This window comes from Lissotriton vulgaris, chromosome 3_1 (assembly GCF_964263255.1).
Source record: "Lissotriton vulgaris chromosome 3_1, aLisVul1.2, whole genome shotgun sequence".
NCBI classification, from domain to species: Eukaryota; Metazoa; Chordata; class Amphibia; order Caudata; family Salamandridae; genus Lissotriton; species Lissotriton vulgaris.
The window spans coordinates 1012295878-1012320982 of record NC_141689.1 but is presented as its reverse complement, the minus strand read 5'-3'; the positions used below and the strand labels follow the sequence as shown (position 1 = coordinate 1012320982).

The window sequence follows — 25105 nt, the reverse complement described above, 5'->3', positions numbered from 1 at the left end:
TTTTACCGATTCGGTATTTAAGAAGTGGTAAAATAGAGGTGGGGGGGGGGGGGATGTAGGTATTACAGAATCTGTAAATACCGAATCGTTAAGATTCGGTATTTACCGATTCTGTAAATACCGATTCGGTAATGCCCATTGATTCCTATGGGCATTGAAGCCGAATCGGTATTTACCGATTCGGTAAATACCGATTCCAGCAAGGGTGCAGGGGGTGTCACTTTGACACCCTCTAGCACTCCAAATACAGGCATGTGTGCCATGTGGCACACAGACATGCTCTAAGGCCATCTCTGTCTGTCACATGGCATAGGTGTGCATGCACACATGTGCATGCACACCTGGATTCAGTATTTTACCACCCAATTGGATTGGGTGGTAAAATACCGAATCTGAAAGGCCTGTGGGACTCAGAAGAGTCCCACCTACATCTAGAAGTTACCGAATCGGTAAAAATACCGATTCGGTATTTTACCGATTCGGTAAATTTACTGATTCGGTAAATTTACTGAATCAGTGAAATTGGCCCCCTACATCCCAAAAACCAATTTACTGGTCGGCAACGGCCGACATCGGCCGTTACCGGCCGGTAAGTGGCCACCTACATCTGGCCCCTGGTGTGTTTCGGTGGAAGGCTCTTCTCTTCGTTTCTACCCCTTCTCCTTGGAGTCTCTGGGTTGCTCTTCTTCCTCGGAACTCCTCTGCATTGCCTGTACCTCTGTGGCTTCCGGTTGAGGTCCCTGGTACATTGGCTTGGGGTGTACTGGCCTCCTTTCGTATTGCCCTTGCTTTCTCCTGCTTGGTGAGGGCTGGGCTGCCTCTTTTGTTGTTATAACACATCCCCTGTGGGGCCGGTGTTCTTCCACGGTGCTGAGGTTCTCTTCTGCTTGGGGAGGACTGGGCTATTTCCCCTGTCCCTGTGACTCATCCCCTGTTGGGGAGGACTGGGCTATTTTCCCTGTCCCTGTGATTTGTCCCCTATTGGGGTCTTTTGTTCATCCGAGCTGGAGAGGTCCTCTCGCAGACCCTCCTTCCCCATTGGTATGGCTGGGGTATCTATTCTATGTTAAGGAATCTGCGGCTAGTAGTCTCTATCAGATGTACGAGTTACTTGCTTTCGGCGACAATGAATCTGATAGACATGATTCTAGCTGCAGATTCCGTCACGACCCGCTGATTGGCTGGTGGTTTCATGGGTACATCTTCACTCCTGCACCCTGGTCTCCAGGGTTGGGTTGCTCGTGCTCTTCTTCTTTTTGTTGCTTGCACTTCTGACTCCTTTGCAGTCCTTTGGGTCGAGGTCCCTTGGCTGGGTCTCGACCCTTAGCCACTTTTCAGGATATGTTTCTCCCTGCTGGTGTTGGCTTGGGATGACTTGCCATTACTCTTCCATTCTGGCCTTGGTACCCTTCTCAGTTCTGGGCGGTGGTTGCAGACTTCTTTGTCTGCTGTGCAACTTTTCACATGTTTTCTGCCCCAGGGAGGTTGTTGTCTTTATTTGCAGGCTTGCTTTGCAGTAGCTGTATTCTAGTCTTTCATGCCATCTCTTTTGGTGCCATAGTGCCTGGCACTGTTCTGGATTGTGCTGTTCCTCACCATTCGTTTCTTCCCTTTCCGTTTAGCTGTTTTTTTCGCACACTGTTCCAGTATTCTCACAGTTTTTGTTTGTGATGGCTCCACGTTGTGGCGTGGAAAAAGTTCTCTGCAGAAAACTGATGTACGCTCTCCGGGGTGGGACTTATGTGTCCTCGCTGACGTCACGTACGCGAACGACGTCAGGGCGGAGTCATGTGGTGCCGTACCCCCGGCACGCACGAATGCTGTGGCAAAAAGTTTACCGGATCCAGTCTCATGCCTGGGGATAATTCTATGTTAAGGAAACTGTGGCTAGAATCATCTCTACCAGATACATCGTTACTGAAGGTAAGTAACTCGTACTATAAGACTGTTCTTCTTGACTTAAGGTAAGTAGGGGCTAAGGTCCTTAGAACCACCAGAAATGTGTTTTTTCTGGCCTGGTGTGCCTGGGTGGCGAGGTGTGAGTCGCATGGGTAGCCTCGAAAGCTACCGCTGAAGTCTATGGAAAAACCTATAAGCAGAAAAGTGCTGCAAGTTGGGACTTGGGGATCAGTCCGGCAGAACCCAAAGGAGGGCTCAGCTCGTGAGGGCCTCTGGAGAAAGTGGGCACCTTTGGTCGGCTCAGACTCAGGCCATGGGACTCAGTTTCAGAGGTTTTTTTAGGTCGGGCATTCGAGATCTCTTGTTTTATTGATGGTCGCTTGTGTTAGAAGCTCTCCCTTCTTGGGGTCGACCTGGTGTTGGGGACAGAACCGGACAGCAGGACCACTCTCGGTGCTGGCCTCAAATATGCTGATGTCCCTTGCCCTTAGGCCGGTCTTGGGAGGTTTGGTGCCTGGCCTGGACATTTAACGGTCGGTTTTGACTGTGTTGGAGTTTCGATTGGACCACAAATAAGCCTTGGCTGCTGAAACTGCTCCGCTCCCCATGGTATTGGTGCTAGGCAGGTCCTGGCATCTCCAGACTTGGAAGGGAGACAGATCTGACCTCCTAGAGCATGAAGACCTCGTTCTGGGTCGCTGCTCCCTTGGTGGACGCAGGGGTCAGCAGCACAGTGTACCAGGCAGATGTGGTCAGTGACTGCAGGGAAGTGGCTCCTCTACTTCAAGGGGGCTGGAAGGTCCTCCAAGGGTTTTGGGGAGGGTGTCCAGCTTTTTGTGAAGTTGGCCTCAGCGATTTGCAAAGTGCAAGCAGCCTGTAAAGGTATGGCACTAATCTTTGGTGCTGGTGCTCTATTTTCGCCTTGTCTGTCCTTCTTCGTCCTTCCTCAGTTTCCAGTAGTAAAATATCTCTTTCTGGTATCAGGGGGCCATCTAAATGCTCAATTTAAGGGCGTTAAGTTGAGTGTAGGGTAGTAGTCAATAGCTTACTTACCCTTGGGGTCACTGCACCCCCTATATGACACTTCTTGTGGTGAGTGGGCATAACCCTGTCCCAGAGTTCCTATTCTGCCAAAACAAGATGGTGGAACCCTTCTTTTGTGGAGCACATCAGGCAGCCCACCTTAGTGATGTGACTAGCCTGGTTGTGCAAAACACCTACGTGCATAGCTAATTTCCTACCTGTCCTGGTGCAAAACCTTAGCAGGCTCTCACCTCCAGGGGGTAAGAAACTCATCTGTGGTGGCAGGCTGGACAATGCCAGTCAGCCAGCACAATAGAAGACTAGTAGGTTTCAGGAGGCACCTCTAAAGTTCCCTCTGGGTGCATGTCAGGACAAATCCGATAATGGCATCAGTAAGGATTTATCAAGACCAGATATTTGATACCAAACACTATTACTTTTAGTGAAGCCATCATGTAGCTAGGTAACTTGTAATGACCAGTACATATACTTAAGATGGCTTCCCTGTTTACTTGCAATATCTAATAATAGAACTAGACATCTCAGGGGCAAATCTGCTCATGCAGTTATGTCCTCATTTGTAAGATAATGCACCTCGTCTTAGGGCTCTTAAGGTAGGCTTCAGTGCACTGTTGAAAAAATAGCATTTAATAGTTCAAATGAGGGAAAAAGGTGGGGGGACATCTTCAAAGAAGTCCGGCTTCCTACAGGCATGTATCCGATGTGACGGGTATATAAAAATAGATTCAGAGAAAACCTGATGTGTGCAAGGCATACTGTCATCGCCTTCTACTCATTCAATTTAATTTAAAATTGATTTAGACCTACAACTGGGTCAACAATTCAAATTTATGTTTCACAGATAGGTATACAAAATGTAAAATCATAAAGCAGATTCTATCCTTTTGACAAATGAATAAATTATGATTCAATAAAAGGATACTAGAGAAAAATACTCTCACACAAATACATATAACTTTAAATATGGGTAAAAATTTCAAACATCTGAAAACCTACTCTATCATTTGGGGGGTGCGTTAGGCAATATAATAGATCTTCTTTTGTTGTAATATTAAGTGTTACTGTGGTTGATAGTATATAATGTCTTCTTCCCACCGTCAATGACTGGCAAAGATGTAAAACATGTAATAATTCATGAATACCTGCCTTATATAGATTGCAAATTAAAGACCTCATTGAATTACCTTGCTTGTCAAGGAGCAGAGAGGCAAATGTTCTAGTCTTAAAATAAATACATATGGTTTTACAGTTGACAGATTTACAATGTTATTTTACCTAAGCCTCCCATAGTACCACACATCCTGTTTTACACTCAATTGATCAATTGAATAATGTCTGGTTTCAAAAGTAGGTGTAAATGCCCTGACACCCAGTTTTTCAGAAGCTCAACACTCCAATTACAACTTCAAGACCTATTTTAAAATTCTTGATAAACTTTCTACTCAACATTACTTAAAAGGACCTGTGTAACTATATTACATAGTTTTTAGCCTTGATTTGTGCCAGAATTAAAAAAAACATTACCTCACAGGCTATCTTAGAGTCATCGTCCCCCTAAAACGTCATCAGTCTGCCATCTTCTGTTATATGAATCCTAATTTTGAACAGCTATTTTTATTTTTCGACAGTCTCAACTCTGGGTTTTGTTCACTCCCAGCAGCACACAGTTTAACACCTTTTCAGTTTAGTGGCTGTTTGGTTGCATCAACAATGAAGAAATTGTCGAGGTCCCTTTTTGGTAATTCAGGTTGCACTGTGAATGCAATGTGATACAGTGCATGAAAACTCTAGTAATGATATTTTTGTTTGTAGGAACAAACTTAACTGAAAGCAATAAATTCCAAAACAGTGTGGGAAAAGAGAGATGAGAGAAGTGGATGTATGTCTCACTAACAAACCTCGAGAGGGAAGTAATTCCCTTTTAGGACGAATGCCCTCACCCACCATAGGTGGCATGCTTCATCATTTGGGCTTCTCCTCCCAGTGGGAAAACTTATTCCCACTGAGGGCTACAACCCCATCACTGTGAGGAAGGAGCTCTGGGATGTTTTAGTAAATTGTCAGCAGGTCTTACGGATGTTAAAATCCCAAATGAGAGCAATGAGGTGTTGTGAGGTTGAAGCACAATAAGTGAGTGATAGTGAGTTAAAACTACCTAGTGTGGATAAAAAGATACTTTATTTGCTCTTCCAAACTGGCAGTGTTAACGAGCAGTGCAAAGAAGTATCAATTTAAACTGCTTAAGGTGTTTAGCAAGGACAACATGTTTCAGCCTTTGTAATCTATAAAAGTATACAGGCTTTCGTCAGGACCAAATAATAAATAAAGCTGCTTCTGAACAAAGTGAATGAAAAAATAAGTGTTGATGATCCTACTCGATGGCGAAAAGGCATTTGACCGTGTTTCTTGGCAATTTTTGTGGAACATATTGGAGCTGATTAATAGCGGGTATAAATTTATTAATGCGGTAAAGGCCCTATATGTAGGTCCAAAGGCTAAACTTAACATCTGTGGGTCTGAGTCGGAGTTTATTGAGATACAAAGAGGCACAAGACAGGGCTGTCCCTGCTCTCTGATATTATTTGCCCTTTATATAAATCCCCTTATTTAAAAATTTCTTTCCTCACCTTTTATTCAACCTGTTACGGTGGATCAGTTCTCGACAAAAATTTTGGCTTATGCCGATGACGTGGCTGTATTAACAACAAACCCAACTGAGGCAATTAGCGAAATGGAATTAACTACTCATACTTTTGGTATCTACTCAGGCTATTCCCTTAACGGGGATAAAACAATGGTCCTATGCACAAATAACACGATATTTGAAAGCCCCTATAAAGTTAAACAGGCAACATATTTAGGGGTCTGTATATCCCCCAACGTGAATGAATTTAACCATCTTAACTATACCCCCTTGATCAAGAAGATAAAAGAAGATCTTAGAAGAGTGGACAACTTACATCTGTCTATTATTGGAAGGGCCAACTACTTAAAAATGAATATCTTCCCAAAAATACTCTACCTATTTCGAACAATACCGCTGTTGGCCGGGGGTAGTTATATAAAGACTCTTGACTCCTCCATGTCTAAGTTTGTCTGGAGTTTCGGGAAGATTAGAAGAGCCCTACCATATCTAACTCTACCGTTAGGAAGGGGGGGCTTAGCTGTCCCTGATTTAACATTGTATTTATGGGCAACACTTATTCAATACATGGGCCCTCTGTTAAATTCATCTACTCTATTTAATATTGAACATTATATCCCTTCCATCTATGAGCTTAGCCTGGGGACCAAATGTCAGGGCCTATTCCTGAGGCAGGTTGAACCATCCTACTTTAAAAAAAATAAGTTCAAAGTCATTATTGATGCCTGGAAGGTCTGGAAATCTATATCTAAACATGTAAAGATTCCTAAATTCACAAAATACACTCCCTTGTGGAATAGCTCAATCCTTCCGGTTTACCTCAATGATAGTACCTCTCGGAGATGGGAAAATATAGGTATTAAGACAGTAGCAGATTTTTTAAACCCAGGAGGTATCACCACCTTTGAATGGCTTCAACAGAAATATACTATTCCTGCTACTGATTTTCTTAAATACTTTCAAATATTTACATATATTCGTAACTGTGTTCCCACAATTGAATTAAACCACATTCACCTTATTTCAATTATTGGGAAACGATCTACCAGTATAGGTAGCCTGTATCAATTGTTGATGGAAAACGTCAAGGATGATCTGGAGCGGGTAGAGCAAGCTTGGGCCTTAAGGTTGACTAATCCAAATGTAGACATTGATCTGCCTTTAGCTCTGTCATCAAAATTGTTTATTGCTTCCAACCTCAAAGCTCAATACTATAGAGTTATATATGATCTGTATTATACGCCAGCAAAACTGTTCTCATGGGGCTTGCGGGCTGATGACAACTGCCCAAGATGTAAACAACCTCAAGCAAATTTAATCCATATGTTCGCTGAATGCCCCAAATTAGACCTATTAAAAACGATGATATGGAGATTCTGGGCCCAGGTTTTTGGTCGGAATATAAAAGACTCAGTAACCCTTTATGTGATGGGACATGACGATTCTTTGGGGCATAGCATTGAGGAGCAAAAAGGTCTATGTTTTTAGCAACCGCAATTTTACGTATCATTCTTGCTGCTCGGTGGAAAGACATGGAGCCACCTACGTTTCAGATGTGGCTTGGTCGTTTCCTGGCCACATATAAACAGGAGATTTCAATTTATGGCACTAGGGGTAAAAAAATTTGACTTCTTGGAAACCAGATTTGGGCCCCAATTTCTAATTGGTATTCTAATGTGAAGTCGCCTGCCCTGACTGCTATATCCTGATTTTATAAGATTATATTGTCTAAATTACTTTATTAAGTATATAATGTTGGATATGTTGATTTTTCCATTTCGTTTTTCTTTTTTTTTCTCTTTCTTTTATCCCTTTATCCTTTATTCATCTTATCCCCGTTATCCGGTTGATTTAGTTACTAATATGCTTAACTATTCTGTTTTTGAGTCTAATATTTCTGAAATATGTTAAATATATTTGATAATTATGTATTATTATATTGTTTGACTGAATTTTGCTTAATAAAAAAAAAACCTTCAGTGATATATTTGTGCCATAGTAGAATATTTCTTAAAGTATTTCAAGACTTAAATATGTATCACCTCTATTGAAGAATTGCAAGTGCGTTTTGTTTACTTGGCAGCTTTGATTACTGGGTTTGATCTTTTTACTTTTATTTATCATGTTTGCTTTCAAGAGTAGATACTTTCATGCAGAATTATTGGTTTCTATTAGAAATCTGTATTGGGGTTGTGTGCAACACAATGCAAATTGTACTTAATCTCATGAGTAAATTGAGTGGTAAGATATATTTTGAAGAAGAAGACGGTCCAGGTGATTCAGATAGAAGCATCCATTTTTTCGTTGCCATCTCAAAACAGTGGAAAATATTTAGGCTGTGGGGTTTTAGGTTTAAACCTATTTTAACTGATAAAACCCCACTGAAAGAAAAATAGCCCTCACCGGTGAAAACATATAAACACTGAAAAAACACCTGCACAACCAAAAACTAAATGCCATTCAAAGAAAGGAAAAAGAAAGTGAAAGAGTCATTTTGTTCTTACTGAAGGAGTCAATAAAATGTAACTTTGTTTTACAAGCTAGCAGTAAGAAAGACTGGCTAACATTATTCTGCTTGAGTTTTGTTCTTTAATGATGCCACAAAAATATTGTTTTTTCTTCCTTTTACTTTTTTCAGTTTTATGGCCTTTGGTCTAAAGATGCAGGGTTTAGTTTTACGTTTTAGGTTTAGTTTAATTATTATACAAACTGTAGAGAATCAGGACATATCAAACTCAAATTTGATATTTTGGCTGCATTTGATTCTTTCACTGATAGGTAAAATGGCTAGTTTCATAAAAATCTTTCCTAATATGTGTCATCACATTTGCCCACAGAGAATTGGTAAAAACCCTTAATATATCAGACCATAGTTTGTAGTGGGTCAGTATTGATAGTAGGGTAATTGCCAACACCTCAGGCTTTAAACATTAAATGCAAGGTATAGTGACAAGTATATATATCACTAAGCACCTGGGATAGTGGTGAAAACGTGACACTAGACTTCTGGAAAATATGGAACGCAGCGTCACTTGTTATGCTCTGCAAAAAAGGTTCTTTCGAAGTTCAACAAAGATTGGAGTGATATTGTTTGTATTTGTAGTGATTCAGCTACGTAAATAAAAAATGTGTGTGATGACTTGTCAAAATTGATACCCGAGCTGAAGTGATTCCCTGTAGGAGATCCTTGCCACTTCTTAGATGGTATGCTGAAAGCATCTTTACAATCTTCAGCGTTAATGAGGGATGCTATTGACTTTTTAGTCCATTCTGGTGCACTGTTTTCTTATGACCAGGAACTAAAATGCAAATATTTATCATTTCGTGCTTTATGTGGCATCAAAGAAAGAGTCATCGCAAATGTGCCCCTTAGCTGACGGTTCTCAGCCCAAGTGGCTATGAATGCTGAGAGGGCCTTTTCTTAGAAGTTTACATGGGAAGGAAAGCGCAAGCGCACATGACCAAAGACTCATTGAAGAAGTATTGTATGGTGTGCTACAATAAGATTAATTTGCAAAAATCTCTTTGGACCTCATATACACTATACGTACACTGTCTATATACCATGTTCTTTCAGTGCAGAAAGCAAGCAATGATGAAAGCAAAACGTTCCATAAACACCGGAAAAACACTTTTTCTGTTGTTTTTAGTGGCGTGAAAATGTGTAACCACTGATAACAACTGTTTTTTAAGATATTGAAAACACTGAAAAAACCCCACCAGAATTTACCAAAAATAGAAACTGAAAACAGGACAGCCTAAAAATATTACATACTTCTTGTTTGTTAAGCATTGATTTTGTGGACAGGTAATTTTCATCTTGCCAATCACATGTACATTTCATTTTAAACTAAACCTTTGAAACAAAAAAATCGTGGAAGAAACATCTGCTCTTTAATAACTCTAATTCTGTCTTTGTAAAGAGCATTTTATCATGTCATAAGTGTATGTTTCTATGTGTTTGTCATGTGCTCGGCCATGCTTACTGTATGCTTTTCTTTTAGAGAAAAACCTTGCCTTTTCTGCAATCCAGCTCTTTCGCTAAACCTGCCTTCAGCAGCACTAATCCACTGGCTGATTCTCGTCCGTTGAACACTAACCAGGTTGGATGATGATTGATTGTTTTGTGATTGGTTATGGCCTGTGTACCTTTTAGTCAATTGCTAATGCTATGCTCTCACCGCTTGCTATTGCATATTTTCACTGAATAGCATTTTGAATGTACTTCTATGGCATTTCTTTTTTCTTTAGTTAGTATTGTCATTTTCTTAAACGCTGCTACGATAGAGGTGTGCGTTGTGCAGCGTGTGAATAATGCTTATACAAAAATAAGTAGGAAATGCTGTGCTGGATGAAAGAGAATGTAACGAAATAAAGAATTGTGGTTAGAATTTCACATGGCTGTTATTGCTATACATTTATTAAGTGTTGGTAGCTTATAACGCACTTTAGAATTGGTGGAACATTATTTCTCATGCACATTTTTGATGCATGTTATTCTTTATTGTTACTTTAACTTAACCTAACATGTATTTTGTAATAGTACATTTCTTTTTAGCATAGATGATACATGGCAAGCACACTACGCGCTCTTATTCCTTACAGCTTTGCTTTTTGATATGCTACAAGTATTAAACAGACCATTTGATAACTTTTTATTGCTTTTCACTTGTCTGTATTACAAGATTGGTCAAGTGTTGTGACATATCCCCAGCCATAATTGTCTCCTGATTTGAAAGATACGCTGATTACATTATATGTAGACCCATTTTACAACACAGAAGTGTGATTTCCTATAGTAGAAATCAGGAATGTTTTCAGGTAGGGGACAAAAGGATTGCTTTGATAGTTGCTTGCTTGTACAATTTTCTATTTGCAGGGGGAGAGGTGTGCAGTGGAATTGGCATATGAGGCCATGCGACCCCTTCAAATATGCTTGGTGATGTGTGCAGAAGCCAGAGACACTGTGTGCTCATGCACACGTTAATGTGTAGCACCCATTCATGGAGCGGTGACATTGCCCTCTGCTCTGTCTATGGTCTTGAGGCCTTCCCTAGATTTGTGATGGAGTACTTGTAGCTCCACTTAATGAAAGTGCATAGTGCAAATGCACACGTATATATGAAACCGTTTGGGTGGTAGATATTTAACCCCTTCCCCAAGATCTTGTCTGTTTCTGTAAAGAATATGAACCGGCATGGATGATTCCATAATTTACATTTGCCTCCTTTCCATTCAAGTGACCGAATATAATCTTTAAATGAATGTATTTAAAAGCACCCACTGCACATTGTTTATTACAAAAGATGCCTTAAACTGGCTAAAGAACCACTTGTTGAAAGACCCAGCTGCAGATGTCTGCCGCTGAGATTCTGAATATAGCACCTTTATTGATCATTTAATCATCTTAAAAAAATAACAAATTCTGGTTTTATTTTTGCATTTGAGTGTTATTTTTATTTAAGCCTTACCTTCCAGTGCAATTTTAGATGCTATATAGGAATATTTTTTATGCATTACTAAATATTTTAGGTTTATTCAGTTAACATTTAAAAGAATGGTGCAACTTTTTAATAATATATTTGTTATGAGATATTTTAGATAACACCTGTTTCTGTTGCTGTAGGATGCACTGAAAACTGGTAGAATTGGCATCCGTTGTTCCCCACATAACCCTTTTTCTCCCATACCATTTAAGGTTCGTGCCCCTGACCACTTTTCATTTTCGGTGTGCTATGTATCTCTGCTGCCAACCATCCAACGCCTTGTACTCCCATCCCGTGATGTGAAGTTGTGCTTCATATTTTCTGTTGTTTTGTTGCATGATTGAATGTGAATTTATCGCCGTTGATGGTTTCCTAAGAACAAGTTGCATTTGTAATAGCAGACATGTACGTGACTATGTGCTAGCTCTGGTGGCACATGATGCAACCACAAAATTATGGTAAGTTTCAAAGATGTTAGCGCTGTGCTATTGTTAGTGCAGAAATTCATATTCTGATTAATAATTTGTAAAATATTTTAAATTTACAGAATACATATGAATAACTTTTAGAACATTAATCACACAAATCCAGTAACATTTTTAAGACCATAAAGTGAAAAAGTATTGCCTTCAGTGTCCAACCTCACTGCGGGTCGCATTCAACTAGATTTCAAATAAAATACAGTCTCAAACTCACATCTCATACACACACCCCCTAGGTCAAATATAGTACCACAGGCTTGTTAACTCTATCAAATATTTATAAATATTTTTTTCACAAAAGATCAAGACACATCAAATATAATTTAGTAATTCTGTATATAAAGAGCAATACATAAGAAAGATAAAAATGTGTTCCTTAAAACTTTATTAAATACAATACAGTCACATGATCAGTGCAACATTCTCATCTATCTCTTACATCAATATTTATCTTTGGCGCCGAGGGCCTCTTAGTTGATCCCTGTTGGAACAGGGACCATTTAAGAGGCCTGCTCGATGCCAATGATAAATAGTGGTCTAGGAGAGATATATTTGTGATCTTGAAGAAGGTGGTTGGAATTTGTTGGATTTCACCAAAATGTGTCAATGCATTTATGAGGCTAAAGTTGTGGAACATATTGGCACGCTAGAAGAGAATTTTATACTAATCATGTGCCTGTATTGATTGGTTGCACAAACTAGCAGATGAAATAATGACAATGTGTATTGTCTTAGGTGTTCTCTCTTCTTTATTTGTGGTTTGGTTTTTTAATTATGGTGAAGTAGTTTAATAATGTTTAGGAACATGCTTTTATCATTTTTATCTTTCTTATGAATTGCACTTTAAATATATGAATTACTAGATTATATTTGATGTGTCTAAATTTTTTGTGAAAATAACATATATATTAAATATTTGATGCAGTAAACAAGCCTGTTTACTATATTTAACTGTGGGGGTTGTTTGTATGCTATGTGAGTGAATTTGAGACTGTATGTTACTTGAGATTTTGTTCTGTGCGGCCCACAGTGAGGTTGGACACCAAAGGGAATATTTTTTCACTTTGCAGTTTAATACGGAGCCCTGTCTCTTTGGTCTAAGGGGCCCTTCTTAAATTATTCTTTGTCACATTGTTACGGTTATCCAGTATCAGAAGGCTGTTTTCAATATATTTTCCTTCTTTATGATGGTTAAATAAAAATAAAAAGGATAGATGGAAATGCCCATCCAGTATCTGTGATTTGATGGAGCTGAAAAGTATATGAAATAACATGTAGTGAATAATTCTCAGCTAACAACCTCACTCTTAGTTAGGTTTCATGTTAACATTTTAAGACACACATTCAGAAATGATGCAGTCCCCCAATACTCCGTGTTATCAAGAAAATATTTGACAGTGTAAAAGATGTTTTAATATGTATCAGAAGGTAATATGTTATCCGAGAAATTGTCTGCTTAATGTTGCTTGTAAAATACATTTCAATATCTTTGATGTGTTTCTTTTATGGCAGTGAATGGTAATTCCATAGCCCCTCGGTTTGCCACCATACCTGTATAGAATGCTCTATTTCTGTCCACAGGAAAATCTGTTGAATTCAGTGCACTTCCAGTGATTCATCCAAACGCTATAATGGAAATAAGAATTATTACAGACATTGAAACTCTAATAATCTCCATGGGTATTTTACACTGACATACTGCTAAAAGTATAATGTTTTGGGCAGCTATTCCAACTTGAACTTTATTCCAAACTTTGGCCGTGCATCTCATTATATATCCTCTTTAATAATTCTTGAGATCTTCAAATATAAGCTTTAGGCTATTTAATAAGAGGGACAATTTTGAGGTATATTTTGTTACATGAATAAATTCAATGAGTTAAAGAAATATAGTATTCACACCTGGAATATATATGTCTGCACTATGGAGTGCCATCTCTGATGAAGGTCAGATGGTGGGGTTACCTTGAATTTTATTTAAGTGTGAACTGCAAAAAATGATCAGCAGCAAAAAACTGTATTTCTGAACATATTACAAAGAGCATTAATGTTATACAAGAAAATGTCAAATTTCTTACCACAATTATCTGTTTGGAAAGTAGTGCTCTGCTTACATACACGTTGAAAGTTTCCTCAACTTAATTTGAATAAGGTCTGAAAAGAAACACAGCAAAAGTTTCCTCATGAATAACATGAAATTACTCTGAGAATGAATAAGCAATGGTCTGGAGAAGAACACTGGTTCCTGCTACAGTTATGACCAGTATGTAAGTGCTTGGCTAGTAATTTGAGATCATTAGATGTCATTAATTTAAAAGAAGGCTTTGCATAGATTGTTTTTTCAACCAGTGTTAAGGGTCACCATGATGATGAGATTATTTTTTGAGAGCTGCAGTAAAGGAATTCAACAATTTTAAGATGCTGTTTAACATCGGACTGGCTGAAGGAAAATACCCCTCTTGAATATTCCTTGGCTTACAGTCTGCATAACTTTCAATATTTAAAGCATGTTATATTTCCTATTATATTTCTAAAATATTCAACTTTGCAAAACAGATTGCAAACCGAGGCAGATTGCAACATTGATCTAATATACACTTATCAACAATCTTTAAAATAATTTTTTAGAAGAGGTTTCTTAGGAAATAACGGATTCCTGCAATTAAGCAGGGGGTTATTCTTCTGTCACTGCTGAAACCCGTGAAGTGAAAACTAAACCATTCTCTTTGCTTGGTTTGAATTTTTGGATTATTTGTTGATCATAGAATAAAGAGAGTAGATGGACACAAACCCTCTTAAACACATAGGGCCCCATTACGATGTCCGCCTGCCACCGTAACGGTAAACGGGACCGACCGCTAGAGATGCAGTGGTCCCTCTAGGCCCATTAGGATGCGACCGCCACCCTGGCGGTTGCATCCCGCATATTTTTCATTGTGGTAGGCGATGCTGTAAGCTGTAAGCAGCACCCGCCACAATGTGAAATATGCATGTTGTGCATGGGCATGCACAACATGACAGGCACCGCGCTGTGCCTGCCACCCTGTGTATGCCAAGTGCAGCCCCCCACACCCCTCCCCCGGCCCGTAACGGGCCCCCAAAGCATTTTCAGCCGGCCTGTCCATAGCAGCATCGCCACCATGGAAAGGCCTTTCATATTGCACATGATAATATGCAGGCACCGCCAACATATTGTCTGCCTTTTCCACCCAGCCGGCATTCAGACTGGCGGAAAAGCGGCAGACGGTATTTCCACGGTGCCCCTCGCCATACTAATATGGCAGGGGGTGACACTGGAACATCTGGTGGGCGGATCTCCACCGCCAGGCCAGCGGTGGAGATCTGCCCGAGATCCTAATAGGTCCCTTAGTGTGGAGGAATATGGACGTTAAAGGGTATGATTTTTTCACTATAATTTGCATTTTTTCCTGCAAGCTGGTGTGTTTCAGAGGACAATGATACATGTGGAAAAAACTGAAAAGACTCCGTTCCAAGCTATAAGGGCAAGAGAGAGGAATTATAAGGAGAAAATGTTAGGTTCTCCCTAGGCCCACACCTATGCCCATTTGGGTTTACCCTGTGAATATCATTCTTGAAAGGATGTCAAACCCTCACCCACCTATTATGGCTGCTTAACCAGGGAGAGTACCAAACCAGCATCAACTGAATCTTTATTATTTGCAGGGGAACACCTATCAATGGTGTGGACATTGGTCATTGTATGTTAAGTTGTTCCTAGAGTTCTGTTGAAATCCCTACTTCTCCGTCCTCAACTGATGGTATGAAGTGTATGTTTAGTACTACCTGCTCTGCACTACTAGACATGCAAACATCTCAAATTTACATTGTGTGACAGTAGGTTAATAAGCATTATTCAGCTCCTTAAATCTCAAGTCCGAAACTAAAGTGCCATTATTTTGATAAAATAGCATAATTTAAAACATCATGTCAGTGAGAGCATTTTTTAAAGCGACATCTGCTACATTTGTCTGGTTGTATTTGAAGTAAACCTATTTGTCATCATAGTCTTTGGCCAAAGAATCCTTGGGCAAGGAAAGCTAGGAAAAAAGCATCTCCTAGGCTCCCTATTAACACCTCCCCTGCTGGTGATGGAACCACTCTGTCATCAGCCGTGGTCGCGCTGTGCTGATGACGGAGCAGTTCCGTCTCAGCCCGCTCGGAACGCCTGCGCGGCGCGGATTCCGCGCCTGCGCTGAGCGTTCCATTGAGCGGGCGGGGCCGTGACGGAACCGCTCCGTTATGTGCACAGCGCAATTGCGGCTGGTGACGGAGCGGTTCCGTCACCAGCATGCGCCCGCCGCGCGGCCCCCCTGCCCCCTTAGCACTGCGGCGGAATAGCTGCCGCAGTGAAGGGGTTAAAGCTGGAAAATACAACCATTTATTTACTGAGCAAGTTGAGGGAACACCCATGCTGTCAAATGTTCTAGGTCTGCAAAATTCATATTGAATAATCCGGGAAGTCTCGATTTATTCCTCCATTCCTGTTGTAGTCTGTAACCAGAACAGGGCATACAAATATTTCTCAGATCTTGGGTAATCAGAAATGTAGTTAAATTATAGAACTAAGATGAGGAATGATCCGACGGTATCACAAGAGATGGTCATCAAATACGTTGAGGGACCAGGCACTATCCTCTGGTCAATTCAGTACAGCCTTTTGTTTTGATATCTAGTAGGATTGTTTCAGCATAGCTTGCTGAGTCCGTATATTATGTGCAATCTGGAAAGAGAAGTGATGTTGCAATTTTAATAGCAGCCATAGTTACCCCTGTCTGTACATCAAAAGGGCTTTAATATGCTGAGATATTCTTTTTGGATGATGCATCAGACAGAGAAATTCAATATTATTTGATGCAGAGTATGCTGCACAATGCTGATCAGCTGAAGGTAAACTTAATCAGATAACATTGCCTTATAGTAGTTATAGACGCATATTTCTGTGAGATCATGGACAGTATCATGAATCTGGTGCTCCAGTTTTAAGTCATAACAAATCCTCTAGGACAATGGCTTTAACTAAGAAAGATTGGCAATTTACGCAGGACATTAGTTACATTAGTGGGTGATGTCTCTGATTCTGAAACAGATTCATATTTATATTTGATGTTGCCTTATGTTTTTCTTTTATGTCAGGCATTGTTAATAGAAGAGGTTTCAGGAAGCAAAACACTTGCTTTTAGTGGCATAGGAGGAGTCATCTACAATGGTGATGACTTTTCCTGCACACTGGAATGTTTTCTGCTAACTGTAGAATGCATCCTAAAACTTATGCAACATAACGTTTTACATTGTAGCGAGGACTGCCATAGACCTGGGTTTCAGATTTTTGTATGGGATTTAAAGCACACATTTGCTGTTTCTCAAAGAAACATTTTGATAACCTAATCAACCTATACACAGTCTCAGTCCTTTCTGCACTGCTAATAAAAAGGTATGTGTAGGGGTGGACGGCACAGGGCTTGAACCTTGCTTTCTTACAATATTTTACACTAGCTTACAACAAAATGTATGTGTCCCTGTTGGGGCCTCTATCATTTGTAGCAACATCTAAAGGATTTATTATAAGAAACTTGCAGTATTTGGTATGCAAATATAGATTTGCAGTCTCAAAAATAGCTGTTTCTATAACATGCTCATCGCCTACAAGTCTGTTTATATAGTACAATAAGTAGTAATGCGCAAGTTTGTAATATATTGAAATGTGGTATTCTAACTTCACATGACATTGTAAATATGCTCAGTTCAATTTTTATTCTAAACTGGACTCTTTTAGAACTGTAACACCACATCAGTTATTTGAAATGTTTGATTGGCTAAGTAATACATTTCACAGTGAAAATGCATTTCATACTGTACTGTCAGCTTTACACGTTGTGTACATTGTTTTACATTCTATAGATTTTGTACTATGCATTTTTTTATTTTGTTGCAGCTGTGGAAGTGTGTGCATGTGTAATTGCATGTGTGTGTGCATGAATGCAGCTCAAGTTCCACATCGATTTGTCAAGGAAGTCTTACATTTGAATGCTCTTTCTCTTCCTAGGCATCCAGTCAATCTGACTCAGAGACGGAAAAAAACTCGTTTTGCAACTTTCCTACAACCCCTTCTTCAGCTAATTCAACAATGAGCTGCGACAGTGAGCAATCTGTAGACAGCAAGGTGCCTGAAGATTCAGAGAAGGAGGATGAATTTGGGTACAGCTGGAGTAAGTATTCTGTTACATTAAGTCACAGGTTTCTAAACTTTTCATGTTGGTGACACGCCATACTGGCAAATAAAATTTCGGGACACGGTAACGCGAGCGAGCGCAGCAAGCGAGCCCGAACCACCCAAGGCGCTTGCCAAGGCCGAGCCTACTGAGTTGCCAATGCTTGTTTCAATGGCATTCAATCAAGATAGCGTATTTACAAATCCGAAACCTGTTTAAGAAGCAATCAATCTACAAAATATACTTCAGTGCATCTATCAGTAGTAAGTGTGATAGTGTTTAAGTTGATTTCATTATAGATTATGCTCACCAAATCCTAGATTTTAATCACAGAACTAGTTTGGGCACCCAGTCGGTATCTGCTGTGCCCAGAGCACACAATTAACGCCAACTAGCTGCAGTCTGTGCAGACAATTAACGTCCGGTAGATGCAGCCTGTGCACACAATTAACTTTAGCTAGCTGTAGTCTGTGCATACAATTAACTTCAGATAGCTACAATCAGTGCACACAATTAAAGTCAGCTAGCTGCTGCCTGTGCACCCACTTACCTTCAGCTAGCTGCAGTATGTGCAATCAATTAACTTCAGCTAGCTGCTATCTGTGCACAGAATTAACTTAATCTAGAACCAGTCTATGCACATAATTACCTTCAGCTAGAACCAGCCTGTGCCCAGTTAACGTCGGATAGAGCTTGTCTGTGCATACAATTAACTTCAGCTAGTTGCAGTCTATGCACACTATCTTCAGCTAGAAGTAATCTATTCACAAAATTAATTTCAACTAGAACCAGTCTGTGCACAAAACTTCATCTAGATGCAATCTGTGCACACAACTAACTCCAGCTAGCTGCTGTCTGTGCACACACATCTTCAGCTAGAACCAGTCTATGCACACAATTACCTTCAGCTAGAACTTGTCTGTGCGGACAATTCGCTTCAGCTAGCTGCAGCCTGTGCTCACAACTCCAGCTAGGCACACACACAGCCGCACCCGAGTACTTCACAGGCCTTTAAAAGACCATTTTTATGTTAATGTGGCCTTGCTGTTGTTTCACCCCTTCTACGAGCCCCTGCAGCTCCACTCTGCATGTTGGTTAAAGATTCAGCCCCCCCCCCGTGGGACATGGTGCATGTTACCCTTGCAGAAAAAAGTTCTTGTACCAGTGTTGTAAGTGTGCTATTGCTGCCTTGGAGCATTCTGGAACACTTGGCTTCTGGGTAGTTGGACATTTGGTTTGGGGCAGAGCCCCATGCCTCGTGGTCGCGTAGTTTGTGACGGGCTTCCAGTGCTCAAGATCTGAACTGCTGGTTCTATATATGGCTGCTCTGGTGATACTCATGTGGTAGAAGCAGGCTAGAACTAGAGTCTGATGCATGGCACAGAACCTGCCTGTTCTATGAAACCATGTACAAAATAGAGACAGACTTGCAGAACTTGGACTTCAAGGATTATAAGGTTGGTGCCCAGTCTCCGGCTTGTCTTTAAGTCATGTTGTCCCCTGCACATCATACAAACACTGTCAATACAAATCTCTGACCTCCGATGTGTTCATTTTATAACATTTTCCTCCATAGTATATGTTTACTTTGGTACTGAAGTTGTGCCTAGATTTTTTTCTAATGTTTCTGCATGAAATTATTTTTAAAACATTTCAAAACCGAAAAACACTGTGAGCTCTGGTCTGCATGTGGCAGTCGGCCTGCACAGATTTTGGTTCAGTTTAACTTTTTTGTTCAGGTCCCCATGGTGTAGCTTACGCTTGCACAGTTCTAGATCCCTGTATCTGCAACAGAGTGTGTGTTGTGGCACCCCTTCCAGTCACCACCGTAGTTCACATGGCCATCCACCCATATTGCCAATCTTAACTTGCCCTTCCAGACCCCCGCAATAAAAAAACCCTAATTCAAACAAGTGAAGGTCTCCACCCTAACTTTACACTTCTGCTTATTAGTGTGGTCGTGTTAACCTCATGGTCATCCATCCAGATAAAGTATGCCATTTCCCATCTGCTTCGCCGGGAGGGGGGGGGGGGGGGGGTCGGGGGGGGGGTCCGGTCAGTCCACAGCGGAGGGTGGATAAAGATAACTTCTAGAACTGAGACAGAACCTCTCCTTTTTTTGCTCGAAGGTCAGATATTGCTACCTTCAACTTCCAGAAAATTAATAACGTATACAAATCCGCTCACACAACTTGTGAAGTGAGCACGCAAAACACTGGGAATGCTCCGGAGCGTAACATGCAGTGCGAGGCTAGTCTCGGGCCCCGGTGGTCATCTCCAACTTCAGTGTCCTACGGGGAGCCGCTGATAGATTCATGCAGGTTACGGCGGCCCGCTCAGAGCCCACGCTATAGGACGCAGCTCCCTCCACGTCCGGACCCTGCCGATTTGGGGTGAAATGGTGCCCAAGGTTACGGCGGCCCGTTCAGAGCCCACGCTATAGGCTGCAGCTCCCTCCACGTCCGGACCCTGCCGATTTGGGGTGAAATGGTGCCCCTCGCTCCACCAGCCGCCGCTGTATTCCTCCCGCTCATTCTCCTCATAAATTTTATCGCGCGACACACCTACGCATGGGGCGCGACACAGTAACGTGTCGCGCCACACAGTTTGGAAAGCTGTGCATTAAGTGGTGGTATGTATACATAGATATGCACTTTTGTGGAGAGGAAGTTTGAATCCAAATGTTTCTACTGCTCATTATGAAAACATGAAATATATCATATGGATATTTTCTGTTTCTCTTGATTTGTTACGACTGTCACGCCCTATTAAATCATGATTTAAGCATCAAATTGACCAGTAATACTTTTATTGTGAAATGTTTTTCCATTAATCAGTTAAAGGGAACACTTTTATAGTTTAGATAAGTCTGGCATAAATGATTCCTGAGGTTAGTAGTTATGACAATTTTCTGCAATTCTGGGTAAAGAAAATGCCATGATTGGCAAGTAGGCTATTTGGTATTGGTGAAGGGCTCTGCTTTCATTGTCACTTATTATTTATAGGTTCCAAAGATTTATTTAACAACTACTTTGAGCATCTTTAAGTTTGTCACTTTCTCCGTTTGCTACTAATTCCACAGACCCTATGGTGTCACCAATTCTAGTGTATCTTTTCATTTGTCTACTTTTTAAAATGTATTTATTGTTTTGTTTGCACTGAGTATGGTGAACAAATATTACATATACTTGCAAAGTGAAGGTATTCTTTGTGAGTGATTATGGCTTGCTTCTGTCTTATGGCACTGATTCATTTATATATATAAAATCGAAAGTATGTCTCCCTGTTCGTTTGTCCTTTATGCATTACTACACCATTCATCCGATCGCCATGAAACTTTGGGAAGTTGTTGAGTACACTGCCGCAAAGGTTTCTGTCAATTTTTTTTTACAAATCGGCCCCCCAGGGCCCTCATAATCTTTCGAATACTGAAATAGCGAATTTGCGAGCATCGTAGACAGTTATGACCCCCAAACGGAAATCGATTGGTCAATCCACATCAGAAGCACGAAAGAAAAAGGCATTACGAGCTTCAGAAACAGATGAGCAACGGGAAGCAAGATTAGAAGCTGTTCGAATACAAACTGCTCAAGCCCGTAATTATCAAACGAACGAGCAACGAGAACAAAGATTGTAAGCCAATCGAGTACGCACTCAAGCCCGTTCTTCTCAAACGAACAAGCAACGAGAATCAAGATTGGACACAGATCGATTACGGACTGCTCAAGCCCGCTCGAATGAAACAGGTGAGCAACGAGAATTAAGATTGGAAAACTATCAATTACGCACTGCTCAAGTACGCTCGAATGAAATAGGAGAGCAAGAAGAATCAAGATTGGAAGCCATTTGAGGACGCACTGCTCAAGCCACACGTCGAAATGTTTTCAAAAATAAAATGAATACATTTCAATAACAATTACACAATGTAAATTAAATTTTATCATAACGAGTTTCCTTGAATTTCCTTTCTTCTGAGATCGCAGCAACGCGCGACGAGTAAGCTAGTACTTCATAAATAAAGATAAACAGGGTAGGAGGTTTTAAGGATAAAAGATTGACACACAAGAAAAATATTACCACATTTAATTAAAGTGAACATTAGGTAAGTTCCTCCCCCATCCACTTCATTTGAGCTTAGGGCTATCGGAGATCTTTAGAAAACTAGAGGCTGCTGGTGTCAAGCAATTGTTGGCATTTGAAATTAATTCGAATTGAACTGTCTAATGTCGGCCCTACATTGCCTTTGTAGAATCTTAGAAGTTCTGGGATGCTTTAGTCTGGGTGAATATCCGGGCCATTTATTCATGCCAACCTCTTAATCAGACTGTGTATCACAGAGATGCTTTCATCTTCAATGTTGTTGAGTTCATAACATAGCTTGCATTTCTAAAGCCTCCAGTGTCTTTTGTTATTCCACTTCCCACATCCCATGTGTGATGTATTGGATTTCCTAGCATCTTTTGACTCCCTAGGGCTCAATGATGACATTCCGTGGGGCGCTTTCAGAAGTTGATGCACTTTTCTACTCCAGATGGGGCGCCTACATGAATTCATGACCCTCTTGTAAATATGGCATCAGCACCAATATACAGTAACCATTCTGCATTGGGTCCCTATACTCCTATGCATAACGTGATATGTCCACAGGAAAGGACAAGAAAGGTTTGTATGACATGTGCAACTCTATTTGAAAATAATTAACAAAATTATCATGATGCCTTACAAACTCCTTTTGGGTTGGCATTTAATAATTTTCACAAGTGGCAGTCCTCAGAACAAGGCCACCATTCTTTTGTGACTTTTTAGTGGCATTACAATCCCCAAAATTAACGCTTTGTTCTCTGTGATAATAATTTCCACAAGTAGCTGATCATGAATTATGCACAACTAGATTTTTTGCGGCTTTAACCCCCTCATACTTGACTTTTCTGCAGTAATTACTAAAAATCCCTCTTTACAGACACTCAGCACAAGCTCCTTTTGAGCTACAAGTATTAACACTAAGCTCAACTTAGGTTTTATTATCATCTAAAAAATTGAGGGACTTGTTTCCCGTTTTTTCCTTCTCAAATTCAAGCATAAGAAACTGTTTTAAATGCATTTATTAATGGCACTACCAAATCGTGTTGATAACCTTTTTACGCGTTACTCGCCCTTCAACTCTAATGAGACTGTCACCACTTTTCAATATCCTTTATTATACCACAGGATTACATACTCCTAAGATGGCCGCCGTGACCACTCGTTCCAGCGGTTCAGGAGGAAACCCGGAAGCCTTCTTTCACATAAGCATACCGGAGCTGCACACGAACGAAATGCGGTCCCCGGCAGGCAGTGAATAGGTATAGCCGAGCGTTTTCACCTACAAGGAAGTAAGTGCTTTTTCTAACAAAACTATGTTGCACTGGACGAACGATGAATCGCGTCCGTGCAAACCCAATAGTAAATTTGGGAACTAACATTTATCGATCTTCCCATTTACTTTTTCACGGACCAACAGCAGTGTGTCCACAAGGTGAAATCGCCAGAAACCTTAGCGGGAGTGTACTCAACAACTTCTCAAAGTTTCATGGCGATCGGATGAATGATGTAGTAATGCATAAAGGACAAACCGACATACTGACATACTTTAGTTTTTATATATATATAGATAGTGCTGCTACTGCCCTTTTCCTAATTGTTTTCAAATACAGACTGCTCCTTTCATTATTCTAATAACCACTTTATATAACTGTCTTTTAAATATTGCCTGTTATGATGTTTTTATTTGTTATACACTCTAATCACCCAGGTCTCAACTGGGTATCCGGGTAACCTCCTGTTGTTTGGTTTTGCTAGATATTTTTACATCATACTTCGATCCAGAATCATGTACGTAATAAAAGGTTGTCTTTTTTACTACTTATGTGGTGTTTGTCAGTTTTTTATTTCTTTTTTATCTCCTGCCTTTAGGAAAGATCTCGCAGCGATATGGAAGCTTGCCGGGTGACCTGCAAATGATAGAGTTAGAAAAAGGGAAAACCGGCTTGGGACTTAGCCTTGCTGGCAACAAAGACCGAACAAGAATGAGTGTATTTATTGTGGGGATTGACCCTATTGGAGCAGCAGGAAAAGATGGGAGGCTGCAGATTGGAGATGAGTTGCTAGAGGTAAAATGTTTCCGAGGTTTCATTTTTATTCTGATTGTTTTAGTTTCCATAAATTTTGTGTTCCTCTCTGTCCTCTTTCTTCATTGACTCTGCTTTGAGCATCAGAGAACATTGTGTTAATACATATGACAAAAAAGTTTAAAAAAAAAAAACTAAAACCTCTTGTGTTGTGAGACCTACTCCAAAATGAATTAATTTGTATTGAACATCTAAAAGTAGGAAAGGTAATTCTGTATATGTTTCCTACTGACCGAGATGTTAGGTACTTGGTCTGAGAAGGAAGGCTGACCTCTTAAGCCAGTTTGACTCACCACTGTAGATTGGATGAGCAATCAAACCCTACCTCAAAGGAGAACTAGAGCAAGGCAGACGGTGCAACCTTCTTTACAAATGCACCTAACCAAAATAACCCCCAACAGTAATTTCCCCTTATGTTCTAGGCTGGGGCTTCCGTGCACACCGAAATACACCCACCATCACAGTGATAGTTCTAACTAGAACTTAATATAATTTCATTCATAAGCACAGGTGCACCACATGTAAAGATTGTGAAATCTACTTATTACAAAGACACTGGCAGTAATGTCCAATTTTTTAGAAAAATCCACTTTATTGTTCCATTTGTGAGCAAGAACAGCCGACGCGTTTCGTCCCAAATGGGACTTCTTCAGGGCTGTATTATAATAAGACAAAACATATAAATATACAATTAAAATTATGACCAATTTATGTGCTCAGCTGAGCAATAATAGTCACAAATTAAAAACATAGCTATTCATTTTACAATATCCAATTACATCTTAATGTACAGTAGGCGCCTCTAATACTGGGCCATATAACATGGCCTCCCCAAATCTAGTACAATTTCATGTTGTCAATACATTCAATTTACTTATTCTCACTCCATTCCTAATTACGACATGAGAAAAAATGTGACAGTAGAACAAAGGCATTTGTGTAAAATACTTGTTCCAAACAGACCTCACTCAGCACTATCCTTTGTATATACCATACTCATTGAAGAGAAGGGACACAGACATTTAAACAATTCATGGCAACACCGTGCACCAAGAAATGACCAGGGAATGAGGATTGGACCTACCGTGATTTATTGGGACCTAGTGGATAGTTCAACCGGTAATATTCTGAGTACCTTTACATAGACACATCC

At 40.3% G+C, this 25105-nt stretch overlaps 1 protein-coding gene across 9 annotated transcripts in view; it reads left to right on the top strand.

The window, feature by feature from the left end:
- MPDZ (multiple PDZ domain crumbs cell polarity complex component) overlaps window positions 1-25105 on the top strand; it is an 856387-nt gene that overhangs the window by 522605 nt on the left and 308677 nt on the right. For 4 of the 9 annotated variants that reach the window (XM_086961386.1, XM_086961388.1, XM_086961385.1 and 1 more), the window contains 4 exons: window positions 9592-9690; window positions 11214-11285; window positions 17620-17782; window positions 23738-23934. In XM_086961386.1, the coding sequence (XP_086817512.1) occupies window positions 9592-9690; window positions 11214-11285; window positions 17620-17782; window positions 23738-23934 (531 nt within the window). The remainder of the gene's footprint in view (window positions 1-9591; window positions 9691-11213; window positions 11286-17619; window positions 17783-23737; window positions 23935-25105) is intronic. The other 5 variants (XM_086961394.1, XM_086961393.1, XM_086961392.1 and 2 more) reach the window with 2 other exon arrangements.